This window comes from Pelodiscus sinensis, chromosome 5 (genome assembly GCF_049634645.1).
Source record: "Pelodiscus sinensis isolate JC-2024 chromosome 5, ASM4963464v1, whole genome shotgun sequence".
NCBI lineage: Eukaryota > Metazoa > Chordata > Testudines > Trionychidae > Pelodiscus > Pelodiscus sinensis.
Genome location: NC_134715.1, coordinates 88,562,965 through 88,586,616, shown reverse-complemented (window position 1 = coordinate 88,586,616; position 23,652 = coordinate 88,562,965). Strand labels below are relative to the sequence as shown.

The 23,652-nt window shown below is 42.4% G+C and overlaps 1 protein-coding gene across 3 annotated transcripts in view; it reads right to left on the bottom strand.

The window, feature by feature from the left end:
- Window positions 1–23,652, bottom strand: part of LOC102445767 (gamma-aminobutyric acid type A receptor subunit alpha4) — a 62,921-nt gene that overhangs the window by 24,187 nt on the left and 15,082 nt on the right. For all 3 annotated transcript variants that reach the window (XM_075930484.1, XM_075930485.1, XM_006111928.3), the window contains exons 3-8: window positions 22,979–23,046; window positions 19,594–19,814; window positions 19,417–19,499; window positions 16,504–16,647; window positions 12,001–12,153; window positions 3,484–3,743 (exon numbers count right to left, since the gene is read on the bottom strand). In XM_075930484.1, the coding sequence (XP_075786599.1) occupies window positions 3,484–3,743; window positions 12,001–12,153; window positions 16,504–16,647; window positions 19,417–19,499; window positions 19,594–19,814; window positions 22,979–22,981 (864 nt within the window). In that variant the 5' untranslated portion in view covers window positions 22,982–23,046. The remainder of the gene's footprint in view (window positions 1–3,483; window positions 3,744–12,000; window positions 12,154–16,503; window positions 16,648–19,416; window positions 19,500–19,593; window positions 19,815–22,978; window positions 23,047–23,652) is intronic.

The window sequence follows — 23,652 nt, the reverse complement described above, 5'->3', positions numbered from 1 at the left end:
TATGGCAGAAAGGGATCTAGGGGTTATAGTGGAACGCAAGTTAAATATGAGTCATTAGTGTGATGCTGTTGCTTTCTTTGCAAACATGATTCTGGGATGTATTAACAGGTGTGTTGTGAGCAAGACACGAGAAGTCATTCTTCTGCTCTACTCTGCGCTGGTTAGGCCTCAATTGGAGTATTGTGTCCAGTTCTGGGCACCACATTTCAAGAAAAATGTGGAAAAATTGGAGAGGGTCCAGAGAAAAGCAACAAGAATGATTAAAGGTCTAGAGAACATGACCTATGAGGGAAGGCTGAAGGAAGTGGGTTTGTTTAGTTTAGAAAAGAGAAGATTGAGGGGGGACATGATAGCAGTTTTCAGATATCTAAAAGGGTGTCATAAGGAGAAGGAAGAAAACTTGTTCATCTTGGCCTCTGAGGATAGAACAAGAAGCAATGGGCTTAAACTGCAGCAAGGGAGGTTTAGGTTGGACATTAGGAAAAAGTTCCTAACTGTCAGGGTGGTCAAACACTGGAATAAATTGCCCAGGGAGGTTATGGAATCTCCATCTCTGGAGATATTTAAGAGTAGGTTAAATAAATGTCTATCAGGGATGGTCTAGACAGTATTTGGTCCTGCCATGGGGGCAGGGGACTGGACTCGATGACCTCTTGAGGTCCCTTCCAGTCCTAGTATTCTATGATTCTATGATCCTGTAACTTGTTTCACAAGAGCAGGAGTCCACCACTACAGAATGAATTGTACAATTGAGGCCTAAATACAGAAATAATCCACTGATGTCAGGAAGTTGTATTAGACTGGTTGAATAATGAGAGTATTGTAATATATTGATCTGAATTATAATGCATCAGTTTTTCTAACTATGCCCTGAAAAAAGCTTAAATTTTTTTTAGATAAAAATGTAATTTAAAATATAGTAGGTCAATCTCATCCATGATGTAACCTCAGTCAAGTAAATGTAATAGCACAAGAGAACAAGTAGTTGCATCATACAGCCATTCTCTCTGGAAAAGCATGTTGTAGCCAAAGCTATACTAACTCAGAAATGGATTTGCATGAGTTATGTATAATTCAAATGAACATCTCCAAATAAACCAGAATGCATTTCTTTCCAATAAAACATGTTCTCCTTGAAAAGCTATCAGATATTTAGAGAATGAGCATTTGATTAAAAATCTACATCTCTCTTAAAAGCACAATATACTGGTGTAAGTAACATACACATTGACTTAGCATGAAAATCACATTTTAAAGTTATTCTTGGTCTCATGAAAACAGATCAAATGAATAACAAAACATGTGAAAACTATTTCTAATTATCTTGATTTTATCCACTCCTATTGCTTAATTCTTATATTTATTGGGCTGTACAATCTCTCTCCATCAAAATGGACACATCTTCATAGTCCAATATCCCTCTTTCCTTATACAGAGCCCAGTGCTACAAACCCATATTCATGTGAACAACACCAACTTGTGTGTGTGTGTGTGTGGCTATGTCTACACAGCAACGTTATTTCGGAATAACTGACGTTATCATATATATAGTAGCCCAGTGTCGGAGTCTGTAATGCTGACGTACACGGTCACACCCCTGGCTGTGTACGTCACCGCCCCGCCCCCCCCTCCTTCGTGGCACCCCAGCTGAGCAGGCAGCACTCAGCCGAGTGCCACGGCGGGAGGGAAGGGAAACGGGGAGAGATAGAAGGGAGAGAGGCGAAGAGAAAGGGAGAGTGAGAGGCAGAAGGGGGATAAGAGAAAGAAAGACAGAGAGAGGCAGAAGGTTGAGGAGAGCTGAGGGGGGGAGGCAGTAGGGAGAGAGAGAGACACACACACACACACACACACACACACACACACACACACACACACACAGGCGGGCGCTCAGGAGAGAATACCTGAAAATCCCGTCTTGTGACAGGCTAATTGGCTAGTTCTGAAATAACAGTCTACATCTAAACTACAAACAGTTATTTCGACATACTGTCAATATTAAGCTGGAGGACTTCTTACTCCGACTCCCATAACCCAGAGGACGAGTGTGCTCTCTCAGACTTCCTGCTGAGTAGGCAGTGCCAAAAGCCAAAATAAGCTATTTTGATTTTAAGCTGTGCAATTGACATAGCTTAAGTTGTGTAGCTTATTTTGGCTTTAGCCCTGCTGTGTAGATGTGCCCTAAGGTGCCACAGACTATTCCTTGTTTTCATTCAGGAAGAACAGCCTAGAAAAGGGCAGAACATAGTACTACTTTTAACATATAGAATAATTTGTTTTGGTTTGGAGATTTTTGCATAAGATCAGTTATTGTCTTTTTTATGTTGTTTTGAGAGGATCTAAAACCACCCTAAATTTGGGAAATTTCAGTGGTGAGAAACCAGCACAGCCATCACTACACCGTCCAAGGGCAGGAGATAGTAAAGTCAGCCCATTCTCAGTCAGGAAGGGAAGTTGGAGATCCCCTACCATACAATACAGATACTCTTTCTGTGTACCAGTGAGAGTGGTTAAGACTTAAAGAACCCTTCCTCTCCCCCCCCCCCTTTTTATTTTTTTAGAGAAACCTTTCTCAAAATTCACAAATACCAAGTTTTGGCTAACTATCTTTTTGAATGGTCACATTTTTTCCTGTGGACAACTGTCAGTCTGTCAAGATTTTGCCAACAATCTAAATTTCAGGGGAGCTAAATTACACAAGTCAAGGTTGAAAAAGGTTTAGTGAATTTCATATATTTTACCCAAGTTTATTGCCAATTCCTGGGCAGCAGGGAAGTAGAGTGAAAGCAACCAAATGGAATGACTTGGGAAGAAATCCCACAAGGAGAGCCTTCTAGCTTAGCTCCCTCCTCTGAAGAGGATGCAGTCAGGCCCACTCAGATGAATAAATATAAGCTGCATGTATTGTTAAATATTCTACTTTCATCTTCACTCTACTTCACTAAGGGTTTGTCTACACTGCACCCATAGCTCAAAATTTGAGCTATGCAAATTGCGTAGCTTATTTTGAGTCAATTTCAAAATAGTCTATTTCAAAATTTGGTACCGTCTACACAGCATTTATTTTTAAACAAATCACTAATCCAAAACGTCCCTTACTCCTCAGGTAATAAGGTTTATAGGGATATTGGAATAGCAAGCCTGTTATATTTCAAAACAACAGGTATGCCCAAAAGATATGGAATAGCTATTTCGGGATACCTTTGGTATCCCGAAATAGCACTGCAGTGTAGACATAGCCTAAGAGTTGGACCTGTATCTGAAAGGTGTAACTTGTTACTCTCAACAGCCCATATGGAACTATCCTAAAAGAGCCAACTCCTCATCCCATTTACAAACAGCATAAAAAGCCCTCAATGGACCAGGTTTTGTCTCTTAGAATGTTCTCTTACAGACCCCTATAATCAGACATTGTTCACACCTTGGACTCATAAGCAATTGTATATAGACCTGAAAACAGTGTAACATATAAATTTTTTAAAATACCGTGAGTGCCTCTTCTGTGCACTGTTCTCGCTGCACTGGCATGACTGGAAATTCAAGCAGGGATTTCACTGTCTTCCTTTTGGCTTTTTCCATTTGAACATTAGTAAAATAGTTGACAGCAGCAAACTCAATAAGAGCAGAGAACACAAAGGCAAAGCAGACCGCTATGAACCAGTCCATGGCAGTGGCATAGGATACTTTTGGCAATGAATGCCGTGCACTGATGCTCAACGTTGTCATGGTCAAAACCGTCGTTATTCCTTCAAAGCAAAGAAACAAAGCACAATTAATTGTTCCACCCATGAAGATCTGAATGGGCATAAAAAAAAAGAAAAAAAGAAAAAAGCCAGTTAGCAGTTTTCCTTATATGATTGCAAAGCCTAATAATATCATCAACAAAAATGCAATTAAACTGCAGATCCCAAGATAATAATCATTTAATTGAATATGACAGTTAAGTCATCTTACCACTGAATAAGGAGGAAAAAAGAAACTCAATATTCAAAAAATATTACTAGCGATTCTTGCAGCTTTAAAGAAAAATAGGCAACAATTTGTGGGAAAGGATTGCTATCTTTCTCTTGGCCTTGTAGTCCAGTGGCAACAATACTAAGTTGTATAAAAGAACCTCAGTTCAATTCCTAAGTTCAGACTAGTGCGCCACACTGGCAAAAGGTGTGGAGGGGTAGATTTCTCAGTCCCTCAAGGAAAGCGGGCATCTGGTATTGCAATCAAGCAAATGTCTGTGGGTGATCTGGAACCTGATCCAGCTTTTATTCTGGCAAAACTCCAGTTGAAGCCAACAGAAGACTTGCCTGAGTAAGGACTGAAGTTATGTCCTTATGGCTGAGTCTTGATTTGCAGTCAACCATGATCATTAGACTGATGACTTTGTTCAACATAGAATGTCTAAGAGGAAATTAGGGGCATAATAGGTGGGTCCTAATGGTCCACCTTACATGAAATTGTGATTGTGCTTCCTTGTGCAGAAAAAGAATTTATCTGACATAAGAAGGAAAACAATTACCTTGTATGGGGATTTATAAATTTATAAATACAAGGGCTTTGCCACTGATGAGTAATGAATTAAACCCTGGTTTGTGACAACATACTACCATTCACCACAGTGAATTCTATACTGTATATGCAGTATAAACACCTAGAAGTGTTACTGCTCCTAAGAGGGACTATGTAGCCATATGAAAAACCATGTGTTAATTGTGTAAGTAATCTGAAACTCATAGCTATAAAACCTTTGTACCTCCTCTGAGCATTTTTCCCCCTACATTTATATTTTATACAAGGAATGATGTGCTACATAATTTCATACTGTGGTTAGTATTTTCTAAATATTCTTTATAAAACATTTTAATATATAGTACAGTATTAAACTAATGCAATTAAATTGTAACTATCAGACTAAAAAAGAAAAATAATCCAATTATCTTCAGTGCCTCAGTCAAATTTGTGTTTTTCCCCCTATACTATTTATGATCCAGACAAAAATAGCACCATAAATATTAAAGAAAACAATGTATTTGTGTGCTCAGTGAAACTGGAGTATTGCTGTGCTGGAAACTATTATTCAACAAGGCACCGACAACCTTATCTTTTATGCTCTCTACTAGATGTATGCAGACGAAACTCAGATATCATCATCAGAAAGAACAATTTTAATTAAAATCTGCATTCATGAAGGTTTCAGCTGAGCTCAGACTACTCCACTGTAATATTTGAAATGCAAACACGCATAGTATAAAGCCAAGCCGTAAGTAGCTTTGTGTTATGCAAAGTATCCTAAGAACTATTAGTGCATCAAAAAAAAGTCACACTTCTTTCAACACAAGATATACTTGTTGTACCATGAATATGCTGGTTAAAATTTTAAACTGGATAACATAATGAGCTGTGGTCTAAACTAGGTCCTTATTTCAAACTAACCCCTCCAAGGTTGAATTTATAAGCGGAGCGGCCACACAACCAAGCCTGTTATTTCAAAATAACAGGCCACAGAATTCGAACTCTGTACTTCTGCTTTCCTTGGGAAATAATGCTAATTCCAAAATAGTAATTTTGAAATAACAGTAGTGAGGATGCTCTGGTGCTGCTGATTCAAACTAATTGGCCTCCAGAGGCCTCTCACAGCTGCGGCTCTGACCACTCTGGCCACACCTACAGTCTCCACTGCTCTCCTCCTCCTGCAAAACTCTAAAAGTCCCGGGAAGAGGAGAAGGGTTTGTCCCATGTAGCCAGCTTCACAAGCCCTATGCAAGGGAGCACCACAAGGAGATATCAATGAACCCAAAGCTCCCTCAGACCCTCTAATGGCTGCCCGCACTTCTGCTCCCACGGCCTCCACTGCCCAGGGATGAAGAAGAGCTCCGGCCTGGACTGGTGAAGAGATCCTGCACCTCTTTGAGGTGTGGGGGAAGAGTCCAACCACCAGGAACTCTGCACCAAGAAGTGCAATGTCACCATCTACAGCAGGATCACCACCAGCCTGGCCAAGAAAGGGCACAGCAGGACCCTCACACAGAGCGGACATTCTGGAGTGGCACCACACACCTGCCACTTTGAGCTGCTGGATGCTATCCTGGGGGGGGTCACCTCCCCCACTGTCATTAGAGTCCATCCAAGACATGCCTGGCATCAACCTGCAGGAGGGTGGGTGGCAGAGGATGACAATGACAATGTGGAGGAGAAGAGGCCAGTCAGGTGACCATGTCTGAGAGCCAGGACATGCTCCTGACCTTGGAGTCAGTTCCCTCCCTCCCAGGGCATATCCCAGGCTTCCAACAACCCTGGGGAGGACACTTCTGGGTTCTCTAACTTTCTCCATCTACAAGGCAACAAGCGGCAAGCAGCTGCACACTCCTCCCTCGACCTATTTGGCCAACAGCTTGTTCACCTGTCTGCACATGGAGTGCCAGCCCAGAGCACTCAGCTCAATGATGCTATTACACAGGACCCACTAGTGATGCCTGCCTTACTCCAGCCTCTCTGGTGGGACTCCTTCCCACAACAAGCCACCACTAAGTTGTCTGGGGTCATGGAACCACACAGCAGTGCTACACATGGTCCAGGGCCATGCCTGCACTCAGCATTCCCTTCCGATCAAGCATGGTGATATGGAGAATACTGATATCATGCATGGGAACCTGCCTGGAGGAGAAAGAGGAGGAGAACCCATTAGCACTCTCTGGCGAGCGTTGTCTCCTGCTCTCACACACACACACACACACACACACACACACACACACCTCCCTCCACCACCTCCATCAGTGGGCAGGGATAGACGTTCTCTCTCTGGGGGATGCCACCAGTGCTAGACCTGGCATGTGCAGGCCACAGAAGGAATCCAAGCCACCCAGTCCCACCGCTCCCACCCACAGGCTACTGGTCTGGCTGGCACCTTCCCATGCCTGCTTGCTCCCAGGCTGTGGGTGTTGCGATGCTCCCGTGGGACATCTGTGCCTCTGCTGGAAAGTGCCCACTTTCTAGGAAACACATGGCCTTGCTCAAAACCCATCATCATCTGAACTGAGACGTTCGGTGTTGGCTCAGAGATTAGGGCTAGGCTTCATACACAGTGTCTCCTGTGGTAACTGCCCTTGTCACTTTTCACAGCTAGGCTAGCTGTGAGTTTGGCATGTCCCCTACCTTCCACTCCATCTACACAACTGAATGGGATCCATAGCTGGCAAGCACCACGAGGAGCTCATGAGGGAGCAGGTGGTCTGCTTGCAGTCCCTCATCCATGGACTCAAAGGAGAGCACCAGGAATGGGCCACTGACTGGAAGGAGCACCACGCTGCCTGGGAGGACAAAGAGGCCACCTGGGAATAGCTGGTGTGTCGAATACTTACCACCCTCATCTCAGTGATGGAGCACATGGCATTGTGCGTAGAGAAGGCTACCAGCCACTTCCCTGCCTGCCTGATGGCTTTCCCTCCAAGAGTTCCTAGGGGCTGCCGGGGCCCTGGAACATAGTGGGGGGGGAGGGGCAGAACTTGGGAGGCAGAGACAGACAGAGACAGATCTGAAGGAAGGTTTCATATATGAGTTTGCCACAGTTCCACATGCTATGGAATATTCTGATGGTACCTGTGACAGGGCATCTGCCCTGCACTGGCCCTTTAAGGGCAAAATATCCAGCCCTGAGTGAGGGCTGAGAGTGAAGCCCCATCTGAGGCAGATATTGCTCACTAGGGCCCAGTTGGGGCTTTATAAAGAAGGGCTCCTGGGGGGAGAGAGGATGACTTGCTCTTGCTGGAGAGCAGGAGGGACCTGGCTGCCCGGGAAGCAGGAGGTTTCCTGGATGTAGAACAGAGCTGGAGAAAGGCAGGCAGAGCTGAGAAATCTCTGGCCAGGCAAGCTCCCAGGCTGCAGGGCCTGAAGCAAGCCCTGAGGCTACTAGGGCAGCAGAGAGGCAGCCTGGGTAAACCAAAGCAGCAGGTCCACACGCCCTTGTCAAAGATGAGTAGCCATTACAGACTGTAATTTGCCCAAGGCAGGGGCTAGATGAAGACTGGAAGTGGGTCACTGAGGCAAGGAGGGTATAGGGGACCTAGGGCCCTAGAGTGCAGACACTGATAAATACCTCCTCCACCCCCCAGAAGGGGGACTAAAGAGACACTAAAGTGGACGCTGTTGGAGGGCAGTGTCCTGAAGAGGACGCCACGGTCTGAGTGAGATGCAGGTCTGAAAGGGAGTGTGTGGAGTGAGGACACGGCGAAGACACTGGCAGAGGAAGGTACCCTATGACTATGTGAGCTAATTCCCAAGGCACCATGGTGGTGAGTCCACCCCTGAACAAAGACTACAAATTGACTTTGTATTTCTAGTTCAGGCAGTTTAACCAACATGCCCACAGCTTGGAGAATATAGTTGGTATACAAATGGTCACAGAAGGAGCTGCAACTAGCTTTGCAGAACTTGCTGAACTGGGCTTCAGAATAGTATGCCAGCCTCTACAGAGTTGTGAGAGCTGCAAAAGAGCATGCATTGATCAAAGATGCTATGATGTCAAAGAATCAGTTAAAGATTTGAGGATGCACAAAAATCTTCCCAAAGTAAATGAAGTAAAAAATGTATGGCTCCCAAATGCCCACCCTAAAACAGTAGAGTACATGCATTTGAAATCCTAAGAATAAAGCACACCTGGTAAATTTGTCAGACTCATGACCTATTATAGCAGAAACTTAACTTGTTGCTGCTCCAAAAATGGTTACTTCAGATAGATTCAAGGATGGCCTCATTGTTCCCAGGGTCACTTCAAATGGAGTTTTAGGCCAAAAAATATCTATTCTCATTGCATGAAGCAGACTCTCAGCCTCAGTTTCATGTTGCACGTGCTTCACAAAAATACCCATGTGTAGTGGGTATGGTCTCCTGACACTGATGTTGCAGTTGTGTATTTTTTATTCACAAGTAAGCAGCTCAAGACTTTTGGTTTCATACTGGTATAGAAGATAAAGGCCAAGTTTATACCCACCTACAAAATAGCAGCTGAGCTTGGCCAGTAACTACACAGAATGTTTCCAACTGTACACATGCTGACTGGGTATAATTCAAGCAGAAGTCTGACAGAAGTTGGCAGACAAATTATGGAAGCTTGTTGGTAGGTAGGCGGGGAACAAAAACCACAAATTTAGAAGCCTTCCTAATTTTGGCGCTACAATAGATATACTTCCTTCATCATTCGCACTACAGTAGATATACTTCCTTCACAAGTTCCTTCAGTAGAACTTGTAGCAGTCCTATATGACCTAACAGCTAATCCCATGGATGTAAATCATGCACAATGTAAGCTTTTCTGTTGCAATCAGACCCAGAACAAGCCCTTCTTTCAACTTACCAAGTGTGCAAGGTTCCAAACCTCGCTTTGGAACATGACATAGAGGCTCAGCCTAACATCCCTTCCCCATTTGGAAACAACAGGCAACATAACAAGGATGGACACATTTCTCCAGCACTGACACAGATACCAAAGCATCCATGGAACTCATTACTTGGGCTTTTTATACTCCACATATGAGCTCAACTACAGTTGCTCAAGCCAGAGCATGGTGTGCACCCAGGTTTACTCGTGGTAACGACTGTTATACACATGAAAGTTGCCCATGTGGATACAGATGAATCTGAGAATGCAGTGGCTCAGACACAGATGTGTTGCATATGGCAAATATATTGACAAAAGATAGACACACACATTGTATTACACACACACACAGAGCATTGCTCAGGTACTTAACACCTTTTGTTTTTCTTCATTATACTTGTTGTTCTGGGGTGGGGCTGGGGATGAGGGGTTCAGTATGCAGACAGCTCTGCAGAGAGAGGACTACCCCCAGCCCCTTCTCACCCCTGCAGTTTGAGGCCAGGTGAGAAGCACCTGTCCATGGCTACTACAGCTCCAGTGAGCAAAGCCAGGAGAGGGGTTCCTGTCCCCCAGTTGGGATACATCCAGGTTCATCTGCCCCTGAACTCCCCAGATAGATTGAAGAATGGAGTAAACTGTGCACTTTCCTCTCACTCTCCCCACTGAAGGGGAACAGTCATCAATGGTCCCATACAAATTGGGAGAGGGGCACTATAATCCCCCCATCCTCCCTAAATGATGCCTGGGAAAGTGGGAGACATGCCCCAAGCCAGCACCTGCCTGGTTCTGTTGCTTTTCTGTATGACTGTGTCCCCCCATATGCACGGGGGGTGGGAGCTTCAGCCCCTACCTCTGTACAACCAAACCCTTACCTTGGTTTGAAAGTTACAAGAGGAGGCTGGGTATCAAATGTGGTGGTCCTAGTTACCATTTAGGAGGAGTTCTTGAACTAACAGATTCACTTGCACACAAGCTCCCTCAGTTAGACAATCTGCCATGATCTATTATATATTAGTGCTTTGTTAGCACCATGCTATTCAATAGTATACCTAGCTTCTATTATAATGAATGTTTAAAACTTGTATCAAATATCCTACGTATTTATCACTAGAAAACATGAGGCCAATTTTCTTTAAATCAAACCCTAATAATGCAGCAAAGAAAACTTGTGTGGGACTAAGATTTGTTTCTGCCTTATATAATTTGTTGAAATCCCATTTAATTGGCACTTTTTTCTTAAAATCTTGTCTTCAACACTTCAGAACATTTTTGTGGCCTTTTCACTTGTGCAAAAGGTGTTTTGACATGGGTACAAAAACCTGGCATTGGCATACTTTACATTACTATGTGTGTCCTAGTACTTAAGGGACACTTCTATCAAAATAACATAGTTGTTGGTTCCTTTATTGAGGAGAGGGCATGTAGGGTCAACAGCAACGTTCAGATGGGCCCCCAAACTACTGCATCTAGATATTCCCATTGCCTTACATGTTATTGCCCATGAATGTGAATTGACTCACTTCTTGTATTCCTTCCCCTTCTCATGTAACACTTGAGTTGGGCATTAAGGTTCTAAGACTTGCTTTTGCGCAAAAATTTGCCAGCTGTCTACACTGGCCGCTTGAATTTGTGCAAGAGCACTAACTTTGTAATGTACAAAATCAGTGTTTCTTGCGCAAATACTTTCACGCTCTTGCTCAGGAAAAAGCCCTCTTGCGCAAGAATACTTGCGCAAGAGGGCCAGTGTAGACAGGAAAAAGCTGTTTTGCACAAAAAAAGCCCCGATGGCTAAAATGGCGATCGGGGCTTTCTTGAGCAAAATCACGTCTAGACTAGCCACAGATGCTTTTGCACAAAAGCACTTTTTGCGCAAAAGCATCCGTGCCAATCTAGATGCCCTTTTGCGGAAATACTTTTAACGGAAAAACTTTTCCATTAAAAGTATTTCTGCAAAATCATGCCAGTCTAGATGCAGCCATTGTGTTCCAGACACTTTGATTCTGTGTCTGTATTCACTGTAGCATCTTTTTTCAAATTGTATTTTAAAAGTGTTTCACTTTAATATTTTGTGATCATTTGCCTAATTACTCTTTTGGTTCAGTTTCATAGTGGCCATAGGAGAAAGATAGTTTCACTGAGTACAGGGCCTAAACCTTATTCAGACAAAACTACCATGAATGTCAGTGAGATTTTTGCCTAAGATCTGCGCACACATACACAATCTCCCCTTTCTCCCAATTAGACACTTTAATTGGATTTACTCTAAGGAGCCAAGAACATACATCTGAGGGGTAAAATTGTCCCATCTGCAGACTGAGGACCTGATTTGGATATGGGAGGCTTCCCATTTGCTTCAGTGGGCACAAGTATGGGTTCCCATAAGTGTAAACCTGTTACAATCAACCACATTCCTCTGCAGGTTAAATATTCCAAGTTTCCTTCCATGGTCTAATGATTCATGTTACATAGTCCTAATATATATTAGGCAGATAGTAAACAAATGCCCACCTGCCTTTGAACTTCATTTATTTTCTCGTGTTATCAGCACTGCTGTAGAGAAAGCATGCACATTCTCTCCCATAGTTAATTCCAGGAAAAATCATTAGAGGAGGAAACAAATAAAAAGTTATAATTACCAAAGACAGTTCTAGCAGGAACAGATTCTTTATTTATCCAAAATGACACTTGTGAGAGGATCACAGTCATAATGCATGGGATATATGTCTGTATCATAAAATAACCCATTTTCCGTCTGAGGTGGAAGTAGACTGTCATAACAACATATTCACCTAAAAAATAAAGCAAAAGACAAGTATGCTTCGGAACCCACATGTAATTTTTCTGTTGCAGAATAATCATGGTTCTGACAGCCAACCAGAAATATATATGAAAACATTATCTTCAGAGCTTAGCAACACAAGTTGCTTAGGAGACATGAAGGAAAGAAAGTGTGATATTACTTTCCCTGTTTGATATCTCCTTACAATGTCATTCTGGAGACTTAATATATAAAAGACTATAAATTAATAGGCAATATTAGATTGCCCTTTATGGTTTAAGTGCTATTTAAGAGCTCTTTTGGCATCTCAGGAAGAAAATACTATCAAGGCATAAAAAGTATCTATTTATCATCTCCACAGCTGTGACATTTGTAAAAATCCATTTCATAAGCACCATAATATCTAGGTATTACCTTAGGATACATATTCGTTTATAGGGAAACTTGTAATTGTTTCAGAAGGTGTTTCCATTCTAGTACTGCTGTCATAATTAAACAGTGAAATGAATACATTGTGTTTACAGAATGCCTTTAACTAATACTGGTAAAGAGTGTTAAATTATGAAGTGGATGTTATTAGAAGTGTGAGAAAATTTTCCGAATGAAATGCAAATAGTGGGTCTTATCCAACTGCCATGGAAGTCAATAGGAACATTTCCATTTGTATCAGACCCACTCTGAGCTAACATGGTGTGCTTCAGAACTGCAGGATTTGGAAAGCAAATTGACTGGAGAAAAACTTAAAATAAATCATTAATGTAAATTTTATCTCTAGTACACACTGTACAACAGTGAGATTCAATGCTGCTGTACAGTACAAAGGATTTGGGAGGTGGTCTAGGGCAAGTAGTTGGGGTGGGAAGAAGGGGTGTGTGCCAGAAGCAAGCTCTGGCTGGGAGGTGCTTACCTAGGTGGCTCCCAGACAGAAACCTTGCAGGAACCTGAACTGCAGTGGCAAGCTGCTCCACGTGGCTCTGCTCCAGGCGGGTGGGGCGGGGCAGGAAGAAAACTTAATTGGCTGCCCCTGCCTCCAGCAAAAATTTCTCAGCTCCTTTTGGCCAGAAACTGGCCAATGGAAGCTGAGAGATTTTGCTGTGGCGGTGGGACACAGTACAAAGCCTCATTCCTCGCTCTCCAGCATAGATCAGCCATATTTAAAATGGTGGCAGCTACACTCTCCTCCCATGGAGGCAGCCACTGGCCGGATCTGGTGACTTGGTGAGCCAAATGCAGCCCACTAGCTGCCTCTTGCCCACCCCTCAAAATGTCAAAAATAAGAGGCTGAATTAGATGGACCTGATCTGAACCAGCATGGCAATGCCTGTGTTCCTATGCCTACAGACCCTACTTTGATAGATATTATTTTGGGCAATCCTGTGGGTTGTGTTATTCAGGAGTTCAGATGAGATGATCACAATGGACCCTTCTGGCCTTGGAATCTGCAATAGGGAAAAGATACTTCACACCAGACTAAGAAGTACAGAGATAGGCAAGTTTGGAGCAAAGCTCCCTCGGAGCAGGTGAACTTGAAATCTACAAGGCTATTTCAGTGTGTCATGACTACTCACAAGAGAAAAAAAAGTTTGCAAAAATAGGTCCCAAGACTTTCCTAGATCCTGCAGAGATCAGGGAAGGCTTCTGTGCCACTCTACCCCCAATATAAGGCAATACACAATCTTTTCATTCTAATCAGTGGAAATTCCCCTCCAAAAAAACCCCCAACAATTAAACTGAAGGATTTATATTGTAGCAGTAGAGTTTTTCCAATAGTCAACTCTCACATAGACGTAACAGTGTCATGAAAATTCAAAGTCTTCTGCTAGGTACTACAGTATTAATGAATGATAATGGTATCACAGCTGGCCCCTGCAAACGCATAAATTGAAATCAGGAGTTCAATTTCAGGGAAAGGAACACAAATGGTCTAGTACAAACTAGATGGCTTTGAAGTCCATTCCTTGCCATGGGTGAAATCCTTGTCTTGTGAATTCTATGGCACAAAATTCCCATTGACTTCAGTGGGGGACAAGATTTTACTCATAACAGCCTCCATACTGGGTCAGACCAGAAGTCCATCTAGCCCAGTAACTGTCTGCTGACAGCAGCCAATACCAGATGCCCCAGAGGGAGGGAACACAACAGGTAATCCTCACATGATCCCTCTCCTGTCACCCATTTCCAGACAAATAGAGGCTAGGGACACCATTCCTACCCATCCTGGCTAATAGCCTGACCTGACCTCCATGAATCTAGCTAGCTCTTTTTTGAAGCCTGTTTAAGTCCTAGTCTTCACCACATGCTCTGGCAAGGAGTTTCACAGACTGACTGTGAGATGAGTGAAGAAAAACTTACTTGTTTTAAACCTACTGCTTATTAATTTCATTTGGTGACACCCTAGTTCTTATGTTGTGGGAATAAGTCAATGACTTTTCTTATTCACTTTTTCCACACCAATCATGATTTTATAGACGTCTGTCATATCCCCCCTTAGTCTCCTCCTCTTAGCTGAAAAGTCCAAGTCTTTTTTACCCGTTCCAAAGTCCTAATGATTTTTGTTGCCCTTTTCTGAACCTTTTCCAATGCCAATTTATCTTTTTTTGAGATAAGGCGACCACATCTGTACAACCCTACATCTATGCAGAATTCAAGATTACTCCATTCATCTCTGAGCCAGTATACTGAAGACAAACTAACACAAGAAACTTAGACTGCAAAAGGTTTTCAGAAACAGCTTTTTGGGGAGTGGAAGGGATATGATCTGGTTTGTCTTGTTATTTTATGGATAATCAACATCTTGTGCTAATATTATCCAGAGATATTAAGAAAATATTGCTTTATCTTGAAATAAGGTTAGAAACGTCTAATACAATCTGTTGTTTAATTTTGTCTATATCCTGTCTTGGCATTTCATTTTATAGTAAACATCCAGGATTTAGTAATATAGTTTTGTAACAAAGTCAACAATAGATAGCTAAGCAGTGAGATTTCACTTATCGGGGGGGGGGGGGGGCGTAAGAAATTTTAGTAGCACAAACATCAGCAGCGGATTCTGCTGTGATTTACACTGTTAATCTGAGCATAGTTCTGATTACTTTAACATATTCTGCATGTTGTACAGGCAGTCCCCGGGTTACGTACAAGATAGGGACTATAGGTTTGTCCTTAAGTTGAATTTGTATGTAAGTCGGAACTGGCTCCAGATTCAGCCGCTGCTGAAACTGATCAGCGGCTGACTACAGGAAGCCCGAGGCAGAGTTGCTCTGCCCCCGGCTTCCTGGAATCAGCCGCTGATCAGTTTCAACAGCGGCTGAATCTGGACTCCTGGGACAGAACAGCTGGGGCGCTGCCGGGTAGGTCCCCACAGGACCAACCCGGCAGCACCCCAGCTGCTCTACCCCAGGCACCCGCAACAAAAGCCTGGTCTTCTGGGGGGGGGGGGCACACTAGTTGCGCCCCCTCCTCCCCCAACAGACCAGGGAGACCCGAGCAAAGCGGCAGAGGCGCAGAGGTCCCGCCGCCTCTGCGGCTTTGCTCCTGTCTCCCTGCTGTGCTGGGGGGAGGTTGTCCCCCCCAGCATAGCAGGGAGACCCGAGCAAAGCCGCACAGGCGGTGGGACCCCGCTGCCCACGCGGCTTTGCTCCTCTGCCCCGGAGCAAAGCCGCACAGGCGGCGGGGTCCCCCGCCTCTGCGGCTTTGCTCCCGTCTCCCTGCTGTGCATTAGCTGTGCACAGCAGGGAGACAGGAGCAAAGCCGCAGAGGCGGGGGACCCCGCCTCCTGTGTGGCTTTGCTCGGGTCTCCCTGCTGGGGACTTCCCAGCACAGCAGGGAGACCCGTAGCAGCTTTTCTCGCCCCGGAGGACACGGTGGCGGGACCGCTGCGCTCTGGGCGGTCCCACTGCCCGCGAGCTCCGGGGCGAGAAAAGCCCCGTTCGTAAGTGCGGATCCGACATAAGTCGGATCCACATAAGTCGGGGACTGCCTGTATTGCTATTCTGAATTGTTTGCATTGTTGAACAAAAGACTATTTTCCCCATATAACACCACAAGAAAGTACTTTTACTGCTAGACTTCAAGGCCTCCTATAGCCTTAGAGACATCACTCCTGACTGTACAGATTACATTTTTAAGCAATCATTGCACACATCCAGCATATCTGAACCCCTCATACTTGCTTTCTGGAGGGACTTTGAATGCTACTCCACCACAGCGAATCTGAAAGTTTTCAAAAACCCTGAGCTCTGATTTAAATGTGTATATGCAGAATATGATATAATCTTTGTAATACCTTGTAGAAAAGGCTAGGACAATAATTACATTGTTAATTTTGTATCTCAGATTGATTGATTGATGAGATATTTACCTGTAATTGATTTAACAGTTTCAGTGGATACTGTATGCCCCAGCAGGTCATACTGAACTAAACTGGAGGACTCTTCAGGAACTTCCACAGATTGCTCAGGTCCTTTTGTCCAGGTGTAAATCATTTCACTCTTTGGATATGCATCTAAAAACAACATATTGTTAGCATGAAGAATGGAACAATGTATGGAACCACCCATGAACTTCAATGGAACTTCTATATGCACAACACTGTCAAGATCAAACTCCTAATTTGAGGTTAAATGTCATTTTTAAAATGTTTGGTAAGGGCACTGATCAAGGAATGGAAAGTTTAATTATGTCTACCAAAGGTAACTCTACACTACATGATAAACCCAGGTCTGCGAGACCCACCCTTGTGGATTCAGTGTTTCCAAGCCTACTCTTGAGGAACCATGGTGCTTTGTAAACCTGAGTTTACAATTTCCAAATCCAGGTCTCACAGTTGTGCTAATGCACTCATACTGCACTGCACAGACTTTCTGACTCTCAGCTGACACTAGAACTGTGTCCAAACTGCAAAACAATAGTTTTGGACTGAGTCTCAGTCAGTACATCTACCCAGCCTACAGAAGCAAAACTCCTAGCCTGGGTCCACAGATGTGGACTAGCAAGGTTTGCCCTCACACTGTAAAAATAGCAGTGTGACACCACCCTCAATTTGTAGCTTGGGCTCTGACGCCCACAACTTCAGAACCCAAGCTCCAGTCCTAGCCACACCTTCAAAGCTATTTTTAGAGCACTAATGGGAGCCCCACTTACTTAAGCCTGTCAATCCAGGCTGGGAGTGTAGGTTGTGAGGACTGTGTAAACTAGGGCTACTCAACTTTGTAAGCCCCAAGGCCACAATGATACTCACAGCACTCACCGAAGATCACAACTTAAGTGTGGTTGCATACGCTGACGGGCATGAATACAAAGATTAAGGCAAGACTATACAAGACGGAGGCCCTATATAAGTCAGTTCTGCTGATATTAATAAAATGCAATATTTACCTGATTTCCACCCATATGACAGCACTTTTAATGAGCTATGACAGTCCAGGAATTTAACTTCTAAAATGCGTATCAACAGAAGACAATTATATTGACTCGCCATTACGCTGTGTGTTCCCAGTGGAGGCCATGTTAAAAGGATCCCACCAATGGACCACGTGGTGAGTGCTGCATAAACCCAAACCGCACAGTGAGCCGCAAACAATTGGGTCGCATGTTAACTTGACCTGGTGTAAATATAGTGGGACTCAAACTTAGATCCAACCCCTACCATTTGGGTCCTAGGCTCTGTTCCTGAATGCTTGCTGATCTGAGTCTGCTAGAGATCTGCGTGTGGACAAAGGGAGGGATTTTGGTTCAAAACTAAATCTGAGCCCAGGTTTAAAAATTCAGCGTAGACTCATGCAGGTGGATACATTTGAGAGGCCAGGGACACTTATTTTATCACTTTTGCCAAGCTCAGGAATTTTCAAAATATTTGCCAAAATCTGAAGGCCTGTAAACAATTCCCAATACCCAAAATATACCCCCATGAAATAGTCAAATAATATGAAGTGAAATGTTAATGCCTTACATGTAGTTTACATAGCCAAAACTCATTAATGCCAAATCCAACTCTCTTTTTACACGTGAAGTGACCTTTTTACCATTTCATTGAACATAGGGCCAGATACTCCAATCTGCCAACTGCAATTTTCACTGCACATATTTAATCCCCTGGAGAATTCTTCCTGTATAGGGGGAAATCTCTGATATTTTATAGTTCTTGGAATAATCACCTCTTATTCCAGCTGCCATCCATCAGGAAAAATGAGGAATTTAGGGGTGGGTGGTACAGCCAACTCCTATGCTTGATTTTCAACTAGTGTAAGCGGAATTTATGCCCAGTGTCAGAAGTTAAAGTTACATGCCCTATTGCTCTAGCTTCCTCTGGAAGTGGGTTTCCAGGACATAAGGAGCTGCAGCAAACTCTCTGCAGCCATACCTATGCACAGTATCTGACTGCAGCACAGGACATGCCAGGGGTTCGATGAGGGAATGGATAGATTGTAACATGCCCCACTAGTCCCCAGGCTGCTCAAAAGTGCTCTGAAGACACGAGAAAGAAATGGGGAGCCACGATTGTCTCCTCCCCATATGCAAGATGGAGGCAATAAAGAATCTAGCCCAATAAGCTACCACTAGAGAATATTTAAAAAATTAGGAGCTATCTGTAAGATCTGATTTCTGAAAGCTTTACTTTTTATGTCAGACACTTGGGCCAGGTCTACACTAGACCTGGAAGGTCGGCGTAAGGTACACAGCTCCAGCTATGTAGACTACTTACCTGAAGTCAGTTTACCCTAAGTTGAGTTTGGCGATGTCCACACAGTGGGAGGCCAATGGAAGCAAATCTCCCATTAGTTTCCCTTACTTCTCATGACTGAGAAATACAGACACCAGCTGGAGCTGCCCTCATCATTTGATTTACAGGTCTATACTAGACCCACTAAATAGAACACCAGAAGATTGACCTCTGGAGCATGGATCTGCCAGTAACTATAGACGTGGCCTAAGGGTCTGAGCCAAAGCCAGCTGGAGTCAATAGAAAGTTTTCCATAGACTTCAGTGAATAATAGATCAGACCCTGAAATATCCTTGTAGTTGGAGAGGTGGATCTTAATTTAATATCTGAATTTGTGCCCCTTTGTTAATTTGCTGCCCTGACAGCACTATGGGTTTGATTAATTGCTCTTATATAAATAAAACTCATACTGAAGTCAATGAGATTTTTCTATGTATAAAGCTTGTGGCTCATGTCTAGGATTCAGAAACCTCAGTTATGGTACAAATAATTGTTTACAATCCACATCTGTTTTAATACTAGAGCTAAAATAAATTCATAATCGTAACTTACAACTTCCAAATTTGAGAGGACAAGCATGACCATCCATTGGAAAATCCACTAATCTCATGGGACATTCTGCACTTATGGTAAGCCTATAATGAAAAAAAAATATGCTTTGGTTTAGGTTTTGTCTGTGCAGTATAACTTTCTTTACAGTAACTGAAACAGGACAAATAAACTGAATACCTCATAGTGTATAATATGGTGCCATTTCTCATTATTCTAAAGAGTTTATTTGGGGCTGTCATATTATGTGAGACGGATTTTTTCCCATTCCTGAAAAAAGTGTCAGGTGTCCACACTTTTGAAACCATCATATTATTAAGTCTTAAAATTTCAATGGGACCATCATATTTTAATCGTTTGTCCACCCATGTCTGACGAAAGAAGACATCCATTGTGTATTCCTATAATAAATTGTAGAAAAACAGAATATTACACTTTTATTTGTACAACTCTTGTAAAAAATACCTTAAGTGCAAACAAATGAGTGGTGATGTAAATGTTGCTAAGTCACCTACAAAATATATTTCCACCAATTAAAATGAATTGTGCACTTCTTAATTTCCCATGTTAGCCATATAAATAAATTGCTATACATATTTAATCATTCAAGAGTAATTACTATAATCTAATAAAATTGCAGGAAGCAAACAATTATGTTTGTACTCTAGCATATAACTGGAAACAAGATGACTAATGTGATAACAAGTGTCAATGGATTATAGAAAGATATACATGCATATGTTGTTGGGGGTTTTTTAATACAGTTGGTCACATTAAAATTATTATTCCTCTCAGTTCACCAAAAAACATACAAGGAAATAGATATCTAATTTAAATTGAAAAAGCAGGTGATTTATTAAAAAAGGATCAGTTGTTCTTTTGTCACATCTACAAAAAAGGGTATATAAAACAAACCCTCGTTCTGCAAACATTTAGGCCGTGATTATACTAGGAGATTTAGAATTTACTAAAATCAGCTTCTGGGCACCTGATATTACAAATGTGAAGTTCTGTGTCTTCACTATGGGGAAGAATCGAATACAGTTGGAGGCAGTCTCCGTCAACATGGGCGCGTTTGTGATGGGGTACGGTTACAGAGGACCCCTTGGTGGTGCTTCCCGGAGTACTGACAAAGCCACTGATATTCGCCTCTTTGCTCTCTGGGGCTTCTCACCACCTGTCCTTCTGGACCAAGTTTCCCTCAGTCAAGGCACAGAGCTGAGATCAATCCCCACCTCCCAGAGGAGCAATATTGACACAAACTCTTCAAGTCCAAGGAAAAAGCAATTTTGGGCCCAGCATTCAGGAAAAGCACCAAATGGGATCAGAACCCCAAATAAATTATTTAGGTAAGCCTCCTTCAACAATGAAAGGAGGATGTACGTGCTGATTACTCCCCCAGGTATTTACACTGGGCTTAAGTAAATAAAAGTGATTTTATCATCAAGTATAAGCAATAGGATTTAAGTGGCTGCAAGTGAAAACAGGCAGAGCAAAGGGACTCTGAGCCCCAGGAAGCACTCTGAGGAGCTGTGGAAGGCCTCCTGGAGGCCAATTTGTTCAAATTAGTGGCACCGGAGCATCCACAGTAATGTTATTTTGGATTTACAAGTTTGGGAATAGCATTTTATCTCATGAAAAGCAGGACTACAAAATTCAAATTACATGGCCCCTTATTCTGGAGTAATGGGCTTGGTAGCATGGATGCATTGCTTACAAATTCAACCTGGGTGAGCTAATTTCAGACTAAAGTCCTAGTGTAGGCCAGGCCTTAGGTTTCAACTTTAAGCACTTAGGGTAGTACCACTGACTTCCATGGGACTACTCATATGCTTAAAATAAAACATGTGCATAAATATTTGCATTGATTAGGGCCATGAATATGTAATAAGAACACATGCATAAATGAATGTATGAAGACATGAATGTTTACATGGGTATTTTTAATCTGGGATATCAGGGCGTTTGCACAAAATTGGTTTACAGGTTAAAGGCACTATTCCCTCAGCTGTAAGGTACCTGCAGTTTTGTGCTAAAACATTTTAAAATTATTGTGATATGATTTCTTTCTGGCAATTTTTCAAGAAACATATGAAATATAAAACCTCATCATTAGATCCAACAAACACTTCCTCACATGGGTAATCAACCAGCCAATGAAACTGTGTTATTGTTACTAGTGACTATTCAGATGAGGATAGTTTTGTAAGACTGGGCTCCTAATTTTATTGTAGGAGGGAGATAGCTTGGCTTCGGGAACTTATTTTGTATATGGATGGAGTATTTCATGGTCTTTCACTGCCTTTGTCCGTTCTCTCCTTCCCCTTCCGCCTTGTGTTCATTCTTACCCCTGCTACATAGTACCAAATTCAGTTTACGGTTATACAGTTCTGCATAATACCTAATGTTATGTCATTGAGCACAGTAAGACTGCTTGCTTCTGTAAAAAGTACTCAAAGTGAGTAATGGTTACAGAATTGAGCCTTAAGTCTTATGCACATTGGGTCAGAGATTTGCCAAATCTAGTTGCCTATAAAGTGCCAAGCACACCCATAGTGCTGTATAATTGAGTGAGCTGAGCTAATCATTCACAATTAGTTTAGTTGACAAATAGTCTTTATTCTGTGATAATTAAGTATCTCAAATGAATACATTACTCAGATTTACTTGGGACCAAATTCTGATATCCTAACTCATGCTGAATAGCACTTTAACTCACAAATGCAATCACTGAATGAGCAAGGTCCTATTCAGGTGCTGTAAGGCTATCAGAATCTGACCCTTGAAAAATCTTGTCTAAACTTCATTCTAAGACTTAAATGTAGCTACATAATTTGAGTTATGGTGCTTAGCCACATAAATCACATGACATTTCCCCCTCCCCCCCTTTTCGCCCTTATTAAGTGTAGAACTTGCACCACACAAATAAATAGGACTTATTCTGGATCAGGCCTTGAATGTTCCTGAAAGTGTTCCACACTCAAATGTGTATGCGCATTTAACATCTGTCTTTGGTGACTGCTCGTGCACATCACTTTGACATTTTCTTTTGGCAAACATGTTTTCTGGCAAGATTCTTTCACTTGAATGTTTAGTGAAAGTGAGGCCAAGAAGGGTAGGAAGATGGACAACTAATTCATTTGAAGTGAAAATGTCAGCAAATATTTAGGGAATAATACCATTATTTACCCATTAATAATAAATACTAATCAACTGGTGAGGCAGAGAAAGGCAAGCTCCAGAGGGGAAAGCATCTCCGTGATCTCAGAGAAACCATCTGCTCTCCATACACTGCTCTCAGATACCTCAGTGGGCCCGAGTTGTCTCCAACAGTAGTATAAATTAATGTGAATTCTTTACATCAGTCTAAAAAACAGTCTGAGTGAGATCAGAATCAGGCCTGCCCTTTCTAATTATAGCCTACAAATTAAGCTGTTGGTAATCTTTTCTAATTTGTACTGTACTGTCAATCATGCAAAGTCATATGAATTAAGCATGCATTCCTTCCTGCAGTTAACGGTTTCTCAGCACCAGAAAGTGGTATTTTAATTCCAGAAGTACATACCATTTCTACATCAGAAACAGGTCCAAAACTGGTGACATATATATCTGTTTTGACTTCAGTAACCGGACCTAACATATAAAAAGGAAGTGAGCAAGACATTTTGCAGGTTAACATGTCTCAAAAAGGATCTCAGAACATATACCACATTTTATGCCATAGTCACACTGAAGGGTCTGTGGATTAATCAGAGGAAAATGCATAGACAGCATGTTCTCAGAAGCAGGCCTACTGTAATTTTCCAGGGTTGCATGGCATTATCAGAGTATTAACTTCACTTGCATAAGTAAAGCATATATGTTTAAAATGCTAATTCCCATTCAGAAAATACTTCGACTCACTGGAGAAGATGACAGGTGCCCCAGCAGAAAAATCTTAAGAAAATTAGTATTTTAAACAATTAGGGGATTCATTCAGCAAAGTCTTATTACCAAGACCAAATTACTTACTATTTAACATGCATATGTCTAATTAAAATTAATGGAACTACAAACACTATATGCAGTATGCTACCTTTGACCCATTCTTGCAAATTCCATTGATATTAACACAATGTACTTTAAGTTATACTGAATAACTATGTCCAGTCTATTGAAAGGTATAGGACATGGGAAGTGACAGTTCACTGCAAAGCTTCTCCACCTAAACCGATCTTTGTACTTTGCCATTCTAAAGAG